Source organism: Chironomus tepperi, unplaced genomic scaffold, assembly GCF_022539635.2.
Source record: "Chironomus tepperi strain 1889 unplaced genomic scaffold, CSIRO-AGI_Ctep_v1 contig_370, whole genome shotgun sequence".
Classification (NCBI taxonomy): domain Eukaryota; kingdom Metazoa; phylum Arthropoda; class Insecta; order Diptera; family Chironomidae; genus Chironomus; species Chironomus tepperi.
In genome coordinates, this window is record NW_027226492.1 from 46,849 (window position 1) to 64,849 (window position 18,001).

Sequence of the window (18,001 nt, forward strand, 5' to 3'; positions counted from 1 at the left end):
CTAGAATAATCTAGAAGCCAACACTAGGTAAGTTTTCTCAATTTCAGATCATTAGCTGATTAACTGATTTCTGTTCGCTGGCCACACAGACCAATTGTGAAAAATTACCTTGCTCAGGCGGTACCTAAAGCTGGCTTTATCAATGGTTTCCGTCTTCCAATTTTTAATGCCAATCGCAATTCTGTCTTTATCGGCAGCTTTCTTTCTAAAACTCTTCGGTCGACTAATTAGGATTAAAAGACTTAATGAAGCTTATGCGATCTTCTAACAGCATGTCCAACCCATCGAAGTCAATTCACTTTGATTCGTCTTAAACTATAAGCTTCGCTACAATTTAGGTAAAATGAGCGAGGATCAATGAAACGTAACGTGGTGCTCATATTCTCTCATCATCATCGACTATCATCTAGATTTTCTCTCGAAATACTATGATTTATACTCTTATCGACGTCATATTGACAGGGGTTAGACATCTCACACGACAAAGTGTTGCTTCTCGACACTAGATTGTCTAATACATAAGTCCTACGATTCGATTAAAATTGTCTTTTATTCCCTCAAATATCAATCTATTGTATTCCTAGATAATAGATATATTTTGTGAAAAATTAATAAATATGATGAAATACCTACAATGTCATAATAAAGGAAATGCGCCTGCTCAGTACCGTTGTACTTGCAATAATCGTTCCAGAAGCTTGTTAGAAGCTTTTGTGACGTGTTATCTGAGTTTAACGCCTCTCTAAATTTATTAATGTAGCTCAATTTGTCAGTTTTTGTGGAATTTTGGTAGGAAGTGTTGAATATATTATTTGAGTGATCGAAAAGTGGAAAAAATCTTAAATAAAGTTGAATTTTATATTAAAAAATAGTGATTGGAACTGGAACTTATGAGTGACAAATATAAAAATTTTGAAAATAAAAAAAATTTCATTAGTGTTACACACATGAAAAAAAAAGTTAAAACTATACCATAAAAATTCTCGCGGGTAGGTCAAGATTTGCTTATGCGATTGATATAAGTTTGAGGGCTCAATCTCCACATTTTGGTTTATTTTGGCAGGATGCTCCTCAGTCAGAAATTTTAGTAGAAGCTACAAATTATTACAAAATTTTTATCTACTTGATTAAAAATTAAACCACAAATTAGTCATCAACATCAATAATTGTTAGTGATTGAGGAACTCTGGCATCTGATGGAACTTGAATTACTCCTGATTTTTCACTCCATCCTTTTATAGCTTCTTATGCCTTATTGTTGGAAAATTCTGGTGGAATCTCATTAGATTTTGTTGTGACATTTTGTGCTGTTTTTACTGGAATTGAACTGTTAGGTATTTCGTCAATTTCAAGTCAATACATACGACGTAAATCTCACGACTTATAATCTCTGAAATTTCCTATAATTATCATTTAATCATGAATAATTTATGGTTTGTCTCAATCATAGTTGGTAGGACTCCAATCTGGTGGCACCTATACTCTAGTCTGGTCTCCGAAAATCCTGCCAACTCTGGTTTCAATTCCTTATTTAGTACGGCACATGTACAGCACTTAATATTCGAATAAAGCAACAAAATAATGACTAAATTTTTCAAATCCAGTTCAAAGTTATGTCTGACAATTTTGTGGATGTGACATCTTTGAAAGTATCAGAATTACTAATTATACTATGACTAGGCACGCCTATAAGTAGGCAATTTTTGTTACCAATCATCAATTTTTTTCATTCACATCGTTTTCATGCTTTCTAGTATTGAATTTGTTCACATTGATAAGCCGAACAAAACGAACAAACAAGTTAATCACCAAAAAATCTCAATAACGAGACATCGTAGAGACTTCTAGTTTTATGCAATTGATACGTGTTGCTCTATAGAAGAGTTGATTAGATTTTGGGCATGGTAGGAACAGCCGTTGCTTGTAAAAACGCACAAAACTTTCATTTTCATACAATTAGGATTTTAAAATCTTTAATCATTCCGTGAACATTAAATAAAATTATTAATACGACGCAATAACTTTAATGGAAGCTAATATGCACTCAAAAATAAGCCAGGTGAAGTTTGGTCTTGCCGCGAGACTTTTCATAGTATGGTGTCAATATATCAGCATGTGACATCCACCCGATACACTAGTTTCAATGTATGCTAATTAATTTGACTTAAAAATCAAATTAGATTTAATAAAATGTTTTTTTTTTGTAATAAAATAAAAATTTGTATTATATTAAGTCATAAAATGATTGACCTTACATTGATGATTCAAACAAATTTATTTAAAAATATATAACAAAAAATATATAAAAAAAAATATATATAACATTTAAAATGCTCTCCCACTATGATCCGGATCCTGAATAAAATGAAACATTAAATCAATCCAAATTCTGGCTTCAAGCCCGCGTGACTTTATGACTGATTTAATTTAAATTCCAGGACGACGTGTCCTTGACTTTGTGAAATTGTGTGAATATTTTTAAAATTACGTTATTTCCGAGAATTTCCTTCAATTGAGTAAAGTGCAATACTTTTAAAGTGAATAATTTGATTTGATTTTGTGTGAACATTTTGAGAATTGGAGAGAGGAAATAAACTTTTTGAATGAAGGCTTAACAATGGGTAAGTAAAATATTTTATTAATAAATTGTCTGTCTTTAAGTGGTTGTTCAAAATTAAAGATCTGCAGTCAATAAAAGCCGCAGCCCTGTAGTCTTGAACGAATCATTAGCTACAGCTAATGATCAGACACTCCAAAAATTACAGTATGAATACTACTGTACATCAATAAAGTGGCCTCCTGTACATTGGAGTGTATGACCATGAACCGAATACTGCAGATATTTGCATCTAAAATGCAAGTCTACGATTCTTGGCCGAAAGCTATTATAATCGTACTTACTTTACTTTTCCGGCAGTATAACCTGAACAAGTTCCAATATCAAATGCAATACTGTCCATAAGAACAGCTTCATGCTGTGTGAATCGCTTTTGTAGACTAACAATGAATGACTGATTATTTTCCTTATTTGTAAGCATATTTTTATCAGACTTGCTTGTTACTATTGCTGGTCATTTTATAAAAATTCGAACATAAACTCTTTAATTTAAATAAGTGGAATAGGTGTATGTAGAGGTGATAGCGAGGGTTGATTTGGTCATAAAGCGAATTTTCGCTTAACATATTACAGGGTTAGTCAACCTGTGTGACGCGGCAAATTTGTGTGCCTTTAAAATTTTTTTGGAAATTACATCAGTCGTATGTCTTTCAATTGAGGCTTATACTGCAAAATAAAAATTGATTGACCACAACTGGCAGGGGCATAGCCAGAAAATTTTTCTAGGGGGGACACGACCGGTATTTTTTGAATTTTATTTAAACGGTTTTCAAATTCTCGGAGAGAGACACATGCCCCCAATGGCTCCCCTGACTATGCCCCTGACCACCGTTCTAAATAGAGAGATAATGCTCAGTAGCTTGAGTAGCTAGTTCAAGTTGAGTGGCGCACTCTCTCTTTGGATTCTATAAATTATTTTATTTTTATATTTCATCTCCTTTAGCAGTGTCATCTCATTTTCAATTGAGAATTATATTGTCTTTCGATTGCTTGCTGATAAGCGTTACTCTCAACGTTCTTCAAATATATGAACACATATTCTACATATTTCATGAATACACAGGCGACAACTCCACACATTGAATAGAAAATGTTCAAAAACACATCGGATTTTTTTTTTTGCAACAACCTTGGTTATGCTCAATGTGCTCTGTTCATTAGAGCTTACTATTTACTTCCTTTACTTCATTGGTGAAGGCGCACGGGGGCCCATTGCCGTATTCAGAATTCGTCTGGATCTGTCTTTAAATAACTTCTGCCAGTTTCTTATTCCCAGCACCTTTGCATCGATCTCACACAGCAATTCCGAGAGTTTTTTTGTCTACTTCGAGATCTCTTTCTATTCAGAGTCCAGCATATATTAAACTAGAGTATCGGGAGCGCCCGTGGCGCCCCATGTTCAGAATTTTCAGCTTCACAAAGCTTCATATGGCATCACATTCCCTCTGTTACCCCTCAATTTTCGGCTTCACATGGCTTCACAAAATGGCTTCACATGGCTTCCGTTCGTTCTTGTATCAGCAAAGGAATTGGGTGTTTATAATATAGATAATAAATGAGTTGAAAGTAGCCAGAGGGGTATTAACTTGAGACAGGTAGGGGGTCACATTCTTTACGTATGTTACTTTGTGTCACTCTTAGCTTAACTTCATCATGGTCCATCCTCAACTTTTGTGGTTAATACCATTAATCCATCATAGTGAGACTCTGATTAATGCAAGGTGCGATGGCCCAGCAACTAGTTTGTGGAAGCGACTTGAATCCATCTCTAATATTGTATTATGGATTCAGAATTTACACAGATCTGTTCTGTTGTTCTGTTCCTTGACGAAGACGTACATGGACCCATCGCCAACTTCTGCCAGTTTCTAATACTTAGCACTTTTGCATCGTTGCTCACACAGCAATCCCATGAGCTCTTCAGACCCAGATCTGCTGGTTTCCAATTTAAATCGTAGATATTTGCTAAAACAATAGCAATTGCTGCTTCTAAAATGCACTAAATTCGTTCCGAAGTAAGCTCGAGTATTTTATTGATGATTAGTTCCTATTGATCCATTGTGAATCATAGGGCATTAATAAAGCTGTTGAATAGGGTTTTGTTCATCCCCAGAACGACTACTTCTGCTAGTTTCTTGAGCTGTTGCTCTACCTCGACTATTTAATTAATTCCTCCTTTATTTCACAGACAATACACTAACTCTCATCGGCATAATCACAGCCTTCAAAACATCAATCAACTACAATCTCCGCTACAATCCATTAAATGACAATGTCCGCCGCTGGTCCAACATTCGTATATTAGAAATTAATCAATGTCCATCATGGCTAAATGGATTAACATACATTCTGACTGATCAATTCATAACTTTCATCCTCAGTTGTCCCAACATTTTTGTTATCGTCCTCGAATGTGACAATCTAGATCCACAAGAAGTCACGATGGGAATGATTAACCAGCTGAACATAAAATGGACTGACTATCGACCGCTGATAATCTTCTTTGAATCCAAAGAGCATTGTAGGATTCTGTATAAAAATTATGGACATAATCAAGGTTTTATGGGCGTTAAGGATCAGGATGTGCAGGATGTTGATGACTTTTCGAAGCTGATGCAACGGTTGAGGACGAGAAGGTTTGGATACTTCAACAGAACCTTTAATGACATTAAGGTTTATAGATCAACGGAAAGGATGGACACAGAAACAGATTCAGAGATGGAACAAGACATAGATGCAGCTGAAGAACGAGGCACAATTGATGATCTTATGGCTATTTATGGTGAATTAAAGGACTTCTTGTGTATCCGATTTTTGCATCTTTTTGACCTGAACTTGCTGCCATCCTTGACAATAATCACATCCATTCTACGTGACGACATGATTAATAACAGAATTTATGGCTTCTGTGCTGTTTATGGATATGATTTTCATGTCAAATTACATCGTGGCTACAACATTCTAATGCTGGCAATTGAACTACGGAACCGACAAGCTGCTGAGATTTTAATTCAGTCACAAATCAACCTAAATACCCGAAATGACTTTTATGAAATTGCAGCTGATATCGCATGCAGAACTAGGCAGTTTGACATCCTCCGGACATTAATCATGCACAACTCACGATATCCACATAATTACAGCAATCATCCAGTCGAGCTCAATGATATCCAAATTAAGTCAGCAATCATCCATGACACAATAGCAGACATTGATGAAAGTGACGAGTCTTTATTCAGCAGTTCCAAAGAATTGATCCAAAATGTCATATCAGACTATAAAGACCTAAAATATTGGTACAACCTGTCAAATGTCTCAGCCATGTGTAAAGCAATTGTCATGAAAAAGTTCAAAACTTATCAGTTCCTTATGGACATTGGACTGTTCCTAGGTCCATGTGAGGACATTGAGAAAATTAAGGAAAAATTATCCGGCGATGAAAAACAAAAAATTTCCACAATTCATGAAATTTACATCGACAACCTCCCGCAAGACTACATCATGCGACTCCGTTCCAATTCCTTCATATGGCAGCACTTGACCCAGCGGAAACTAGCATTCGACGAGATTGCCAATGCCTTCCAAATACTCAACCAAAATCCATACATCCAGCCGATCCTTAAAATAGCAGCATTAGTCAATGTCCGAATCATCTTTGACTGCAATCGTAAGGCTGCTGCTGGCATTGACTTTACAGTACATAATAATGTCCAGGGACTCTTTCAGACCGTCTTTAATGCAACAAAATTTCAAATTTTTATTGGATCTGAAGATTTGCTGAATGATGGGACAAAAATGGAAACAATTGGAACTCTGGCACATGAGCTGACACATTTAGCGATGCTCGTGACATACAGAAATGGATGTAAGCCATATGACCATGGTGACTTGACAAATGAAATAAATTATAAGAGAATTTGTCGTCGATTAAATCCGAATATTCATGAACATTGGAGAAATAATCAAGAGAGATTGATCAGTTTGGTGTATGGGTGAGTATTGGACATTTGAGATGAATTTGGAGGATTTGGTTGGTATGGTGAGATGTGAGAGGGGGTTAGGGAGGGAATAGGGAGATATAAGGAGGAGCTGGGAGAGGAGGAGGGGTATAAGGGAGCTAGTGAGAGTAAGGGAGAGTAGGAGAGAGTAAGGAGGAGCAGGAGAGAGTAAGGAGGAGTAGGAGAGAGTAAGGAGTAAGGAGGTATAGGAGAGAGTAGGAGAGAGCAAGGAGGAGTAGGAGAGAGTAAGAGAGAGTAAGGGAGAGTAGGAGAGAGTAAGGAGGTATAGGAGAGAGTAAGGAGGTATAGGAGAGAGTAAGGAGGTATAGAAGAGAGTAAGGGAGAGTAGGAGAGAGTAAGGAGGTATAGAAGAGAGTAAGAGAGAGTAAGGAGGACTAGGAGAGAGTAAGGAGGTATAGGAGAGAGTAAGGAGGTATAGAAGAGAGTAAGAGAGAGTAAGGAGGACTAGGAGAGAGTAAGGAGGTATAGGAGAGAGTAAGGAGGTATAGAAGAGAGTAAGAGAGAGTAAGGAGGACTAGGAGAGAGTAAGGAGGTATAGGAGAGAGTAAGGAGGTATAGGAGAGAGTAAGGAGGTATAGGAGAGAGTAAGAGAGAGTAGAAGAGAGTAAATAAGGAGCATGAAGTAGTAAGCCACTCTCTACATCACCTGACCGTCATTTCACCATCATCTTCATAATATATCCCTTAAAATATTAATCTACAATTCATCCCTTCCATTTCAGTTACGAAAAAAAGATGTGGCTCAGTGAGCTTGCAACTAGAGCTGCACATATGATGGCTCAATATCATAACGACCAAAACACACTCAACAAGCTGTATGCTGATTACAGTGACTTATTTGATGATTTCCAAAATCGAGTCACAAAGGATATTTTGGATAGAATCCCTGATGTCAGGGACACACAATATGAGGACATCCGTACCGAGCATGCACATTGGGTTAAGAAGTCAAGGAAGGAGAAAATCATTCGTTATTCACTGTCGACTGGAATTTTCATGCTGATTTCTGTGCTGTTAGGTCTTGGTGTCTGGCTGGTTCCATTATTAGGCTGTAAGACATTCAGTAAGACATGCAAATGGAAGGAACTGACAAAATGGGAAAAGGACGAAATTTGGAACACAAAAATACAGTTTAATGGACATAACATGTCAATATACAGCATAACGGATGGACATGAGGACTTGATGGACTTTTTGAGCATCGATGAGATTTATGCGCCGTGGAAAATCAGCCTTAATAAGCAGAACAACTTGAAACTTAATTTTGAATATTTTAACCGTCAATATTCAGACTTTGATGCTAAATATGCTCATACTGGACATAAGCACTGCGAATATTCATATCCAAAACCCTACAATTTCCAATATATCCGCCACAGAAGTCCATTTTACATCCTTACTGGCGACCCAATGTCCGGAATATCCACCGAACTCATCCACAACACCCAAATTCTATCACAAAATGACACAGTCAATTGGATTGCCTACCTTGACCTCAAAACTGTCAATATTGATGGATATAAAAATCTCAAAAATTGGACATCCACAAATGTGACAAATTTCCTCATTAATGCACACAATTTAGATGACTTGAGTGACTTTAGGGCTGAATTATTCAAAATTAAGTTCCAAAATGGGGAAGTAAGGCTGTTTATGGACCACATTGATGGATTATTTGATGATATTGGTGAGAATTTTATGTCCAATTTGGTTGGAATGGCTCACAACAAGTCTGAGATGTGGTTTGGGGTACGGAATGGATTAAGCAGTAGGATGGATGAGATTATAGACCCAAAAGTCAGCATTAAAGTCAAGCTGCATCCTTTATATTGTGAGGATCGTGAGAATTATGTAAGAATGTTATTAAGCACTGCTGGATTGGGTCTAGAGCAAGTTGAGGAGACGGTAAGGAGGTTGGACATGATTCTGAAGCCACTGGAGGTCTGGCGGCAGATGCGGACAACAGTCATCGACAACATCTACCTCATTAAAGTCATCACAAATCACACAGCGGAATCAGTCATTGCCAGTTCCAATTCCATCAATTTATATCAAATTATTGATGAGTATATCCGAAAAACTGCAAATTTTGAGAATCTACCCAAAGATGCTAATCGAAATATGTTTGGTAAGTCAGTTATGCTGCACATCCTTAACAGCAATTATCAATTAAAGGATGTTAATGTGTCGATATTGATCAATGACTATGCAATTGACTATAAATACTATGAGCTGCCGAGAGCGGATGCTGAGCTGACGGACATCACCAATGGATTTATAATGCAGGAACTAAAGTTGGGGATTTATGTCAAAAATGCTGGAAATAAGGTTGATTTTATTAGTAAAATTTATTTTGAGTACTTTTTAGCACAATATATTAAGGATGAGCTGTGGATGAAGATTAAGTATGCAAATAAAGGCTTAATATTTAGGAATAAAGTCAATTTATTGTTGAATATATTTTGGGATATGTACAACAATTTTCCGGTTGTGAAACGATGTATTGAGGATTTTGTTAAGGATAATCGTGGCGATGGTGCTGAGACTAGAGCTGAATATAATTCGGAATTTTTGAATGTTTTTAGAGATTTATTTGGTAAATTTAGTAGTGGAACGAATATTAATGTTGGGGAGAATATGACGACGCTCTTTGAGGATGATCTAGGCATGCTTGCTATTGTTAAACGTAATTCTTCCAGGACGGGACCTGGGGAAGCTTAATTTGGGGTCGTTTATAAACAATTCAGTGACACTCCTCATCTGGTCTATGGCCTATGGCTTATGGTCATCTGGCCTGTACAATATTTCATCTGGAGTGTCAATGTCTTGTTTATGTATAAATTAATGTGATAAATTGGCTGTTAGGAGGTCATCTACCTCCCTCTTTGTAATTGAAGATCTATTAACTAAAGTATTTGAATAGTAATAAGATCTCAACCTGCAAAATCCCTCATTTCCATAACTAAATGATAAACCTTCTCAATAGCCAAATGATCAATAGCGGTGAAATGGCATCTGTGGCTTAAATGGTAGAGCGTTGTTCTTATATGTCAAAAATGTCTAATTTTCGGGACCCAGCTCATAAGGCTGGACTTTTCAAGCCAAAATAACCAAATGACCCCATTTTCTCTCTCCCTTAAAGGCCATTTCATAATAAATACACGACCTCTTTACATTATTACAGTTCTTTAAATAGTTAAATCGTTCACTTCTAAATATGAGCTAACAGATTTATCCATTTTTAATTCTAACTTCCTATTTTTTTTTACCTCAAAGATAACTTTTAATACAATTGTCAATTAATAAAATTTACTTATAATTAATATATTAACTAAATTTTAACTAAATGTACAATTGGTTATTAACATATCATTTGCATAAGTCATAATTCTGTAAAATAATAAATATGTTAAATAAATTGAAAATTTACAAAACATTAAAACATGACTTTAATTTGTACTTAAGGTGGCTCTGTGCTGGATTGCAGAAGGTTTTGTCGCGAATCTCACCCTCCCTTAGTAAATGCTGTAAGGTCATCAAAGAAGTGGTTCTGATTACTAACTTATTTACTTCATAAGTTAAAAGTGAATAGGCTGCGATGGGCTGGTCATATTATTAGACGACCTATGGAAAGTCCATTAATTAAGGTCTTCAAAGCTGATTTTCTGGATGGCCCGTGGACGCCCAAAGAACTCTTGGAAGGAAGCTGTAGATAGAGATAGTAGTGCACCTGGTATCAATAATTGGCAAGTGGTAGCCAGCGATATAGCCAGCTTCAGGCGACTCCTGAGGGAGGTCATGGATCACAACTGATCTCTACGACCAGCAAAGTTAGTAAGTAAGTTACTTCATAAGTCGTACAGATAAATTGTGATCCATTACCTAAATTAGATGCTTTTTAAAGCTAGGTCTTTAGCTGGCTTTCGTCTGTTCACTTCCGATACAAAATGCAATAATATTTATATTTACTGATTTTCTGATCACACTTTAAACAATAGGTCTACTAAATGTGGCTATCTGAATTGCCCTCATTCGTTAAATAATCATTAACTGCAAAAAAACTCTAACTGCACAAGCCTTCTGCATGTAAATGATCTAAACAGCTAAAAGGTAAAGGTTCTCTAATTTATTGCTCTCATTCAATAATTCAAAAGGATTTAATATAAAATATTTATTGTAACCAATGATTGCATTCAACTATTGTATTCAATGCTTTTAAACAATCATTCAATGTTTTCGAACTTGTATTCAATGTTGAGTAGGATTTATAAGCAATGTTTTACTGTCAATGAATTGATGTTTTATTAAAAATTGCAATGTTTTAACAACAATAGCATGTTTTGTTAGCAATGAAGCAGTGTTTGAATTCTGAAAATGAGCGGAAAAAAAATATGATTGATAAGATGAGTATACATGCACAATGTACACCGTATAATCGGAACATGATGGATTACGTATTTACAACGATTATGAGGAAGACGACAATGAAGACAAAAAGCTGTCTGCTCAATTTCCACTCAAAATGGGAAATTCCAGTCTCAGCATGAAAAGTCTACAAAATTTCACTCTCATAGAGACTATGCTGACCTATGTTTATGCTTTATTTATGCTTTGTGCTATTTATGTGTTAGCAAGCATGGAATTTGAGGACATTTGAGTCAAAATTGCTTTAAAATCATTAAAAATACATTTTATTTCATTTCTTTACATTCCTCAACCCTCATCTAATCTTCTTTGTAGTCACACCCTTAACCGTTGTCTTAACAGTCGTGGCATTCAGCACCTTAGGCTTCATTGTCTTTTTAGTCGTCAACCTTGTCACTTTTTTGGTCGTTTTAACAATTTTTTTAACAACTTTTTTGGTAGTCGAGCTGGCAATTTTCATATTTTTTGGACTAGTCGCTGCCATTGCTGCCTTATGACTTGCTGTTGTTGCCTGTTGTCTGACTAATGGACCAACAGTAAATTTTGTTGTCGTTTCCGATGGAAAAATTATTGGCTTTTTTGTGTAATAAGTAACTTTTCCTCTCATTGCGACACCTTTTGTTGTTGTTGTTGTTGTAGTCGTGTTTGGCCTTGTTATTATACTCAAGGGAATTCCCCCAATAAATGTTGTTGTTGGACCTTTGGTTATTGATGTTTCAACTTCAAGGTTGACTGATGGATCTTCGTCTGTTTGGTCTTCAGTTGTTGCTGTTGATGCTTCACTTGGCAGCTCATTTTCAGTTGGATTCTCGTCGGGAACTTCATTTGGTTGGGTTTCATCAACTTGACGTTCTAAAATTGAGAAGAATAAGGATTGAAATTAATGAGTCAAGTTGATCATTCAAGTAGTCAAGTAGATCAATCAAGTTGGTCATTCAAGTAGTCAAGTAGATCAATCAAGTTGGTCATTCAAGTAGTCAAGTAGATCAATCAAGTTGGTCATTCAAGTAGTCAAGTAGATCAATCAAGTTGGTCATTCAAGTAGTCAAGTAGATCAATCAAGTAGTCAAGTAGATCATGCAAGTAGTAATCTAGTCAAGTAGATCATGCAAGTAGTAATTTAGTCAAGTAGAGCGTTTAAGTAGTCCAATAGTCAAGTAGATCATGCTAGTAGTAATCAAATCAAGTTGGTCATTCAAGTAGTCAAGTAGATCAATCAAGTTGGACATGCAAGTAGTCAAGTAGATCATTCAAGTAGATCATGCAAGTTGGTCATTCAAGTAGTAATTAAGTATTTCGTGCAAGTTGACATGTACACCATTCAAGTGCACTTTACTTACTTCTCCTTTTGATCTCATCATCACTCCTACTACTGCTACTTATCATGATGAACTCCGCATCTGGCTCAAATGTTGATTGCCTCAAATTAACCATTGTTTCGTCAATTTTCATTGCCGTCTCATTATCATAATCACGTTCGTCATTCGACTGTTGACTCATTTCCAAATTTATTACATTTCCTATCAGTTCCAATACGAAAATTATCAAAAATTTTTGTTTAAGCATTTTAATCTTGTTGAAATTTACGGATTGACTGATTAAATGACTTGAATTGGATTGATGAAAATGGTTAAAGAATGCCGGATGTTGATACATGGGGGAGGGGGTTGTGGGGTCTTGTTACTGAATGTTTTACATGAATTTGAGTCATTTACAGAATTTAAGTATATCCATCATCAGAAGCAGTTTTAGTAAAATATTTTCGGTAGTTTTGTGATGAATTTAAAAGTGCAAAAAACTTACTGCTGCTTATTTAATTACTGCTGACCAAGTCACGACTTGAATAGTAAGTATAAAAACAAAAGAATTAAAAAAGTGAATGCAGCACGTTTGTCATGTAAAATAAGGTTTTGGATGGAAGTTTAGCTTTGAAGGAGGTTTAGTATTAGGAAGTGATTAACCGTAGCAGTCCCAGTCCCAGTCTCGTAAATAGACGTAGTAAACGGCACTATAAATAAGTGCAATCCTTGTTGCACGTGGAAGTTACCACTTATCTGTACCAGTATCATAGTCCATAAATAGACGCTATCCAAGTTCCACGCGGAAGTTGTTACTTTCCTGTATCAGTTTTTTAGTCCTCGATTCTCTTAGTCCCAGTTCAAGTCTCTCCATCCCAGTCCCTCTACTCCATGTCGCAGTCCCAGTCTAAACCTGTAAGTTAACCATAAAAAGATGACATTCCGGTTCCACGCGGAAGTAAACACTACCGAGTCCCAGTCTAAATTCCAGCAACAGTTGCAGTATCTTAGTCTAAAAGTTCCATTACCTCCGCTCCAATCTCAGTCCCCCCACGTTCTGATCCCAGTCCCAGTCTCCCAGTCTATCAGTTCCTAATTCCTAATCCCAGTCCATCAGTTTCCCAGTCTTCCAGTCTCCTAGTCTCGGATAAATATAACATGCCATCCTTATTCCACCCGGAAGTTAACTTTTTTCTGTATCAGTCTTCCATTCCTCTTAGTCCCAGTCTCAGTTCCTTAGACCCATTCCGAGTGCCCCAGTCGCAGTCTAAAACTATAAATTAATTATAATTTGATCCGATCCCTGTTACACGCGGAAGTTGACACTTTCCTTTAGTAATCATCTAGTCAATCAATTTTTCAGTCACCCAGTGCCAGTCCCCAAACCCAGGGTCTACCAGTCTAAGCCTGTTTGTTAACCATAAGTAGATGCCATCATTGTTCCACCCGGAAGTTGAACACTCTCCTGTACCAGTCTCAAAGTCCTAGTTTAAAGCCCTAAACTAGGTCCCTCAGTCCTAATTCCTACACTCCCTTAGCCCCTTTGTTCCCCAGTTCCAGTAAACCTGTAACTCAACCATAAAAACATCCCATCCCCTTCCCACGCGGAAGTTTCAACACTTAAAATTCTTTCAATCTAATTAGATTAACTTAAAATAAAATTCAAGACTCATCAGCAGGAATTAATTTTTCAGTTTGCGGCTTACTTATTCCCACTGATGAATCCCATAACTATAAATTTATTTACATTTTGTCACAAATAATTTACAATAATAAATAAATAAATAAATAAAAAAAGTGTTAACAATAATAAGGAATAGAGTCCGTAAACTGGAAGGTCATTTGTATTATTGGACATCAAGCTATGGCTGGTACAAAAGACTTTGGCTGACTTAGATATTAAGCTATTTACATATGAGTTCCACAAAGCATTTAATTCGTGGCAGTTCCGCTGATTTTTTTGTCCTTAATGCATCCTTAACTACTTAATTTGGTAATGCTGATGGTTCCATTGATCCATCATCCAATTCATAATATTCACATCCATAATCCTCATCATCGTAATTATCATAAAATTCTTCAGATAGCGATCCATCGTTTGGAACTGGACCGGACATGACAATACCAAAAAGTATCGCAAAAATTGCAAAAATTAAACTTAATTTCATCTTTAAATCTCTTTTTTTTATTTCAAAACTTTAACGGTCGTTGAGTTTTCAAATCAAGTCCACAACAACACTTTGTCTTAAATCACACAAAAGACTCGAATGAGCTGAATGGCTATCATGTCCAACCTTTTATATAGTCAGTAAAGCTAGGTCGATATTGTAAAAATTGATATTTTAATATTTAATTTTTTTTATTACTTATGAAGTCGTGGACGTCGTGACTGTTGGTTCAAGAAGGAAAAAATTGACTTTTTTTTAAATATTGTGGAACGTCTTTTTTGAAATTGATAAGAATGTCGTGAGTCATTGATTTCTTTCCTTTTTGGTTGAGGGATATTAAGGCCGGCATATACATGTGCATAACTGTTTTATATTAATGGTTCAAAATTGGTCATATTTGGGATTGTGCCATATTTAATCCGAATCATGTACGGATTAACCAATCTGGCACACTTCTGCCATATTTAATCCGAATCATGTACGGATTAACCAATTTGACACAATTCTGCCAGATTTAATCCGAATCATGTACGGATTAACCAATCTGGCACAACTCTGCCAGATTTAATCCGAATCTTGTACGGATTAACCAGACTGGCACAACTCTGCCAGATTTAAACCGAATTTGATACGGATTAACTAGTATGGCATGATTCAACCAATGAGCCAGATTTAATCCGAATCTAGTACGGATTAATCGATCCAATTTAGATTTTAGACCGACATGACTCTGGATCCAGAACGAATTAGTTGGTCCGAAATATGGCACCAACCAGTCATGATTCTGGCGTTACGCCAGATTTAGTCCGAATCTTGTTCGGATTAATCTTTCCGGTGGCAGACGCCAGGCATGCGTGACTCTTGCATTGTGCCAAATTCGACGTCAAGCTTGTCTGTTGTCAGATTTCTGACAATTCGTTTAATAACCTTGTCACTCTCCCAAGCTTGTAATTATCACCTACTTCAATAAAATGCACATAAATTTCCATAAAATTTTAACATTTTTACTTGACATTCCTAATTAATTTCCAAAAAATGTTGATAAATTTTAGTATTTAAAGTGAAGCAAACTTTACCGAAATTTCATGCCTTTGTCAGTCATTGCATTTAATTGCTATAATTTTACAATCATTTAGTAATTCAAATTAAATCGTTTAACGACTTGATACTTTCATAGCTTAATGCTTCAAGTCATGGAATTTCATTTATTCATCACGATTTTCACCATACTTACAATCTCATTTCCTGTTTCGTCATCGACAGCAGATGACACATGTAATGACTATTGTCCACAATGGGAAGTCTACTCAAGATGTGCAGGACCACAGCAACCAAACTGTTGGAATCGAAATGTTACAATTGATGAGTCACAATGTATACCTGGATGTGTCTGTACACGTGGAATGATTAGACATCCAAACACATTTGCATGCATTTCCGTCCAGAAATGTCCAACAAAACCAAAAAATCCGAAGACATGTCCATCAAATGAGGTTTATTCAGACTGTATGGCTGGATGTCAAAAAACATGCGATACGTTGGATGTTGCTTACAAGTGTCGATGTGTTCCGGGTTGTGTCTGTTGTGATGGATATGTCAGGAGTCAGATTACAGGCAAATGCATTCCAGTTAAGGATTGTAAGAGTAAGTTGACCAAACTAGAGTTGGCAGGACTCTGGGAGTCGGAGTTTAATCGAACTCCAAAATTCCAAAAAGTGCTCCTGCCAATTCTGGACCAAACTGTATGTCGCAGCACACTTGCATGCAATGGTATTGCCATGAGCCACATACCAAGGTGTGCCGTGACAACACTATGCTTTCTGGATTTCCGGTTCCGGAACTTCCCGGTTCCGGAATTTCCCGATTCCGGAATTTCCCGGTTCCGGTTCCGGCTCCAAAATTAAGAAAGCATAGACAGCACTACATTATATATTCATTCCAGAATGTCCATTTGGCTACACAAGGAACCATGACACAGGAAAGTGTGAGTTCAAATGCAACAAATGTCCAAAAAATGAAGAATATAATGAATGTGGAACTTATTGTGAACAAAAATGTTTTGGACCAAAAGTCCAGTGCATTCAGCTTTGTAAGAAAGGGTAAGGTGTCCTTAAATTAGCTAAATTGGTTCTAAAAGTGATTATTTTTTGTGTTTTAGATGCTTCTGTAAGAAAGGATTTGTCCGTGGACCAGATGGTCGTTGCATTCCAATAGACAGTTGTCCAAGTAGGAACATCAATTTGTGGACCTAAACTACATATAGTTAAATCATTTCAATTATCCTTTCAGAATGTCCAGCAAATGAAACATATGAATGCGGAAATCCATTATGTGAGAAAACCTGCGACAATTATAAGCAAAATTGCACAATTCAGCCGATTCGATGTGAAGACAAATGTTACTGTAATAATGGATTGGTAAGGAACAGTAAGGGTGTTTGTGTTCCGATCGATAAATGTAATGTCAATTAATGGATTTTGATGGAAAAAAAGAATAATAAAAATTAATAATATTTGCAAAAGATAATCATGTGTACCCTTAAATAAGAATGAAAATCAAAATTTTCATAACGGCAAATTGAAATTTGAATCACAATATTAGTACTAAAAGCTCTTTTTTGAATTGAGCTTTCACTAAAAGCTCATTGCTGTGCTTTTTTATGAATATTTCTAGTTTTGAGGGTTGTTTCTAAACAAAGTCACTTTCCTATGCAACATAAATGCGACTTGAATGCGACTTGCATGCAACTTGCACTCAACTTGCATACAACTTGCATGCAACTTGCACTAAATTTTTATGCATTTTAAAAATGACAAAATTTCAAAAAATTTATTAGTTCTTCAATTTAATGGCTGTACCCTAATCATCCTTACATTCCCCTTTCTCCTCTTACATTTATCAATCACATTCCCGACCTTATTCATCAAATCCCCAACAAACTTCCTCAAATCAAAATATCTCAAACAATCCCGATAGAAAATCTCCATCAAGCACACAACAGCAGCTCCAACCAATCCAATTCCCAAAATCTTAAATACTTCATGAAGATCCTCAACCCTTAAACTGTGTACAGAGTCCGATGGATGATGTCCAGCATGCCTAAAAGTGGATATCCCCTGAAATGTCTTCCACATCATCGGCAGTCCACCTTGAAATGCCAAATCCATAAAATATTGAAATCTATCCAAAAATGGATTCAAATAGCTAGCTTCAAGTCTCACAAAATTCCACAAAATAATCTCCGGCAGGACATAAAAGTGATCAGCAATCAGCCCGTCACGCTGCATGTATCCCTCAAGTACGTCGCACATGCTGATCAAAATTGACTGTTTAAGGCCAATTTCCTCATCAAATCGTTCAGGAATCTGCAAGTCTGTCTTCCTGATCATGTCCTTTAAGCCTTCATATCCATCATTATCCTTCAGCATGTATGCAAAGCCTTCATCAGTCACAACATCATAGCTTGATGCCAAT

The 18,001-nt window shown here is 36.3% G+C and overlaps 3 protein-coding genes across 3 annotated transcripts; 2 read left to right on the forward strand and 1 right to left on the reverse strand.

Annotated features, from left to right (window-relative positions):
• The first annotated feature begins 4,657 nt into the window (after window positions 1-4,657).
• On the forward strand, window positions 4,658-9,852 carry LOC139095644 (uncharacterized). The gene is made up of 2 exons (XM_070647035.1): window positions 4,658-6,609; window positions 7,359-9,852. Exons 1-2 carry the CDS (start codon window positions 5,060-5,062, stop codon window positions 9,355-9,357), a joined length of 3,549 nt encoding a protein of 1,182 aa, XP_070503136.1. The 5' UTR covers window positions 4,658-5,059; the 3' UTR covers window positions 9,358-9,852.
• A 1,504-nt stretch (window positions 9,853-11,356) lies between these two features.
• On the reverse strand, window positions 11,357-12,597 carry LOC139095651 (probable serine/threonine-protein kinase nek3). Its single transcript, XM_070647040.1, has 2 exons — window positions 12,402-12,597; window positions 11,357-11,913 (listed from the first exon to the last, which is right to left on the reverse strand). Exons 1-2 carry the CDS (start codon window positions 12,559-12,561, stop codon window positions 11,357-11,359), a joined length of 717 nt encoding a protein of 238 aa, XP_070503141.1. The 5' UTR covers window positions 12,562-12,597.
• A 3,048-nt stretch (window positions 12,598-15,645) lies between these two features.
• On the forward strand, window positions 15,646-17,035 carry LOC139095659 (fibulin-1-like). Its single transcript, XM_070647049.1, has 4 exons — window positions 15,646-16,171; window positions 16,470-16,626; window positions 16,686-16,753; window positions 16,817-17,035. Exons 1-4 carry the CDS (start codon window positions 15,709-15,711, stop codon window positions 16,996-16,998), a joined length of 870 nt encoding a protein of 289 aa, XP_070503150.1. The 5' UTR covers window positions 15,646-15,708; the 3' UTR covers window positions 16,999-17,035.
• The last annotated feature ends 966 nt before the right edge of the window (window positions 17,036-18,001 follow it).

Excerpts from the sequence above, each read along its gene's own strand:
- LOC139095651 (XM_070647040.1), bottom strand. The coding sequence starts at position 12,561 with ATGAGTCAACAGTCGAATGACGAACGTGATTATGATAATGAGACGGCA. Across the intron at positions 11,914-12,401 it reads TGATGAGATCAAAAGGAGAA|AACGTCAAGTTGATGAAACC; the intron begins GTAAGTAAAGTG and ends TCTCAATTTTAG.
- LOC139095644 (XM_070647035.1), top strand. The coding sequence starts at position 5,060 with ATGGGAATGATTAACCAGCTGAACATAAAATGGACTGACTATCGACCG. Across the intron at positions 6,610-7,358 it reads TTGATCAGTTTGGTGTATGG|TTACGAAAAAAAGATGTGGC; the intron begins GTGAGTATTGGA and ends CTTCCATTTCAG.
- LOC139095659 (XM_070647049.1), top strand. The coding sequence starts at position 15,709 with ATGCTTCAAGTCATGGAATTTCATTTATTCATCACGATTTTCACCATA. Across the intron at positions 16,627-16,685 it reads ATTCAGCTTTGTAAGAAAGG|ATGCTTCTGTAAGAAAGGAT; the intron begins GTAAGGTGTCCT and ends TTTGTGTTTTAG. Across the intron at positions 16,754-16,816 it reads TCCAATAGACAGTTGTCCAA|AATGTCCAGCAAATGAAACA; the intron begins GTAGGAACATCA and ends TTATCCTTTCAG.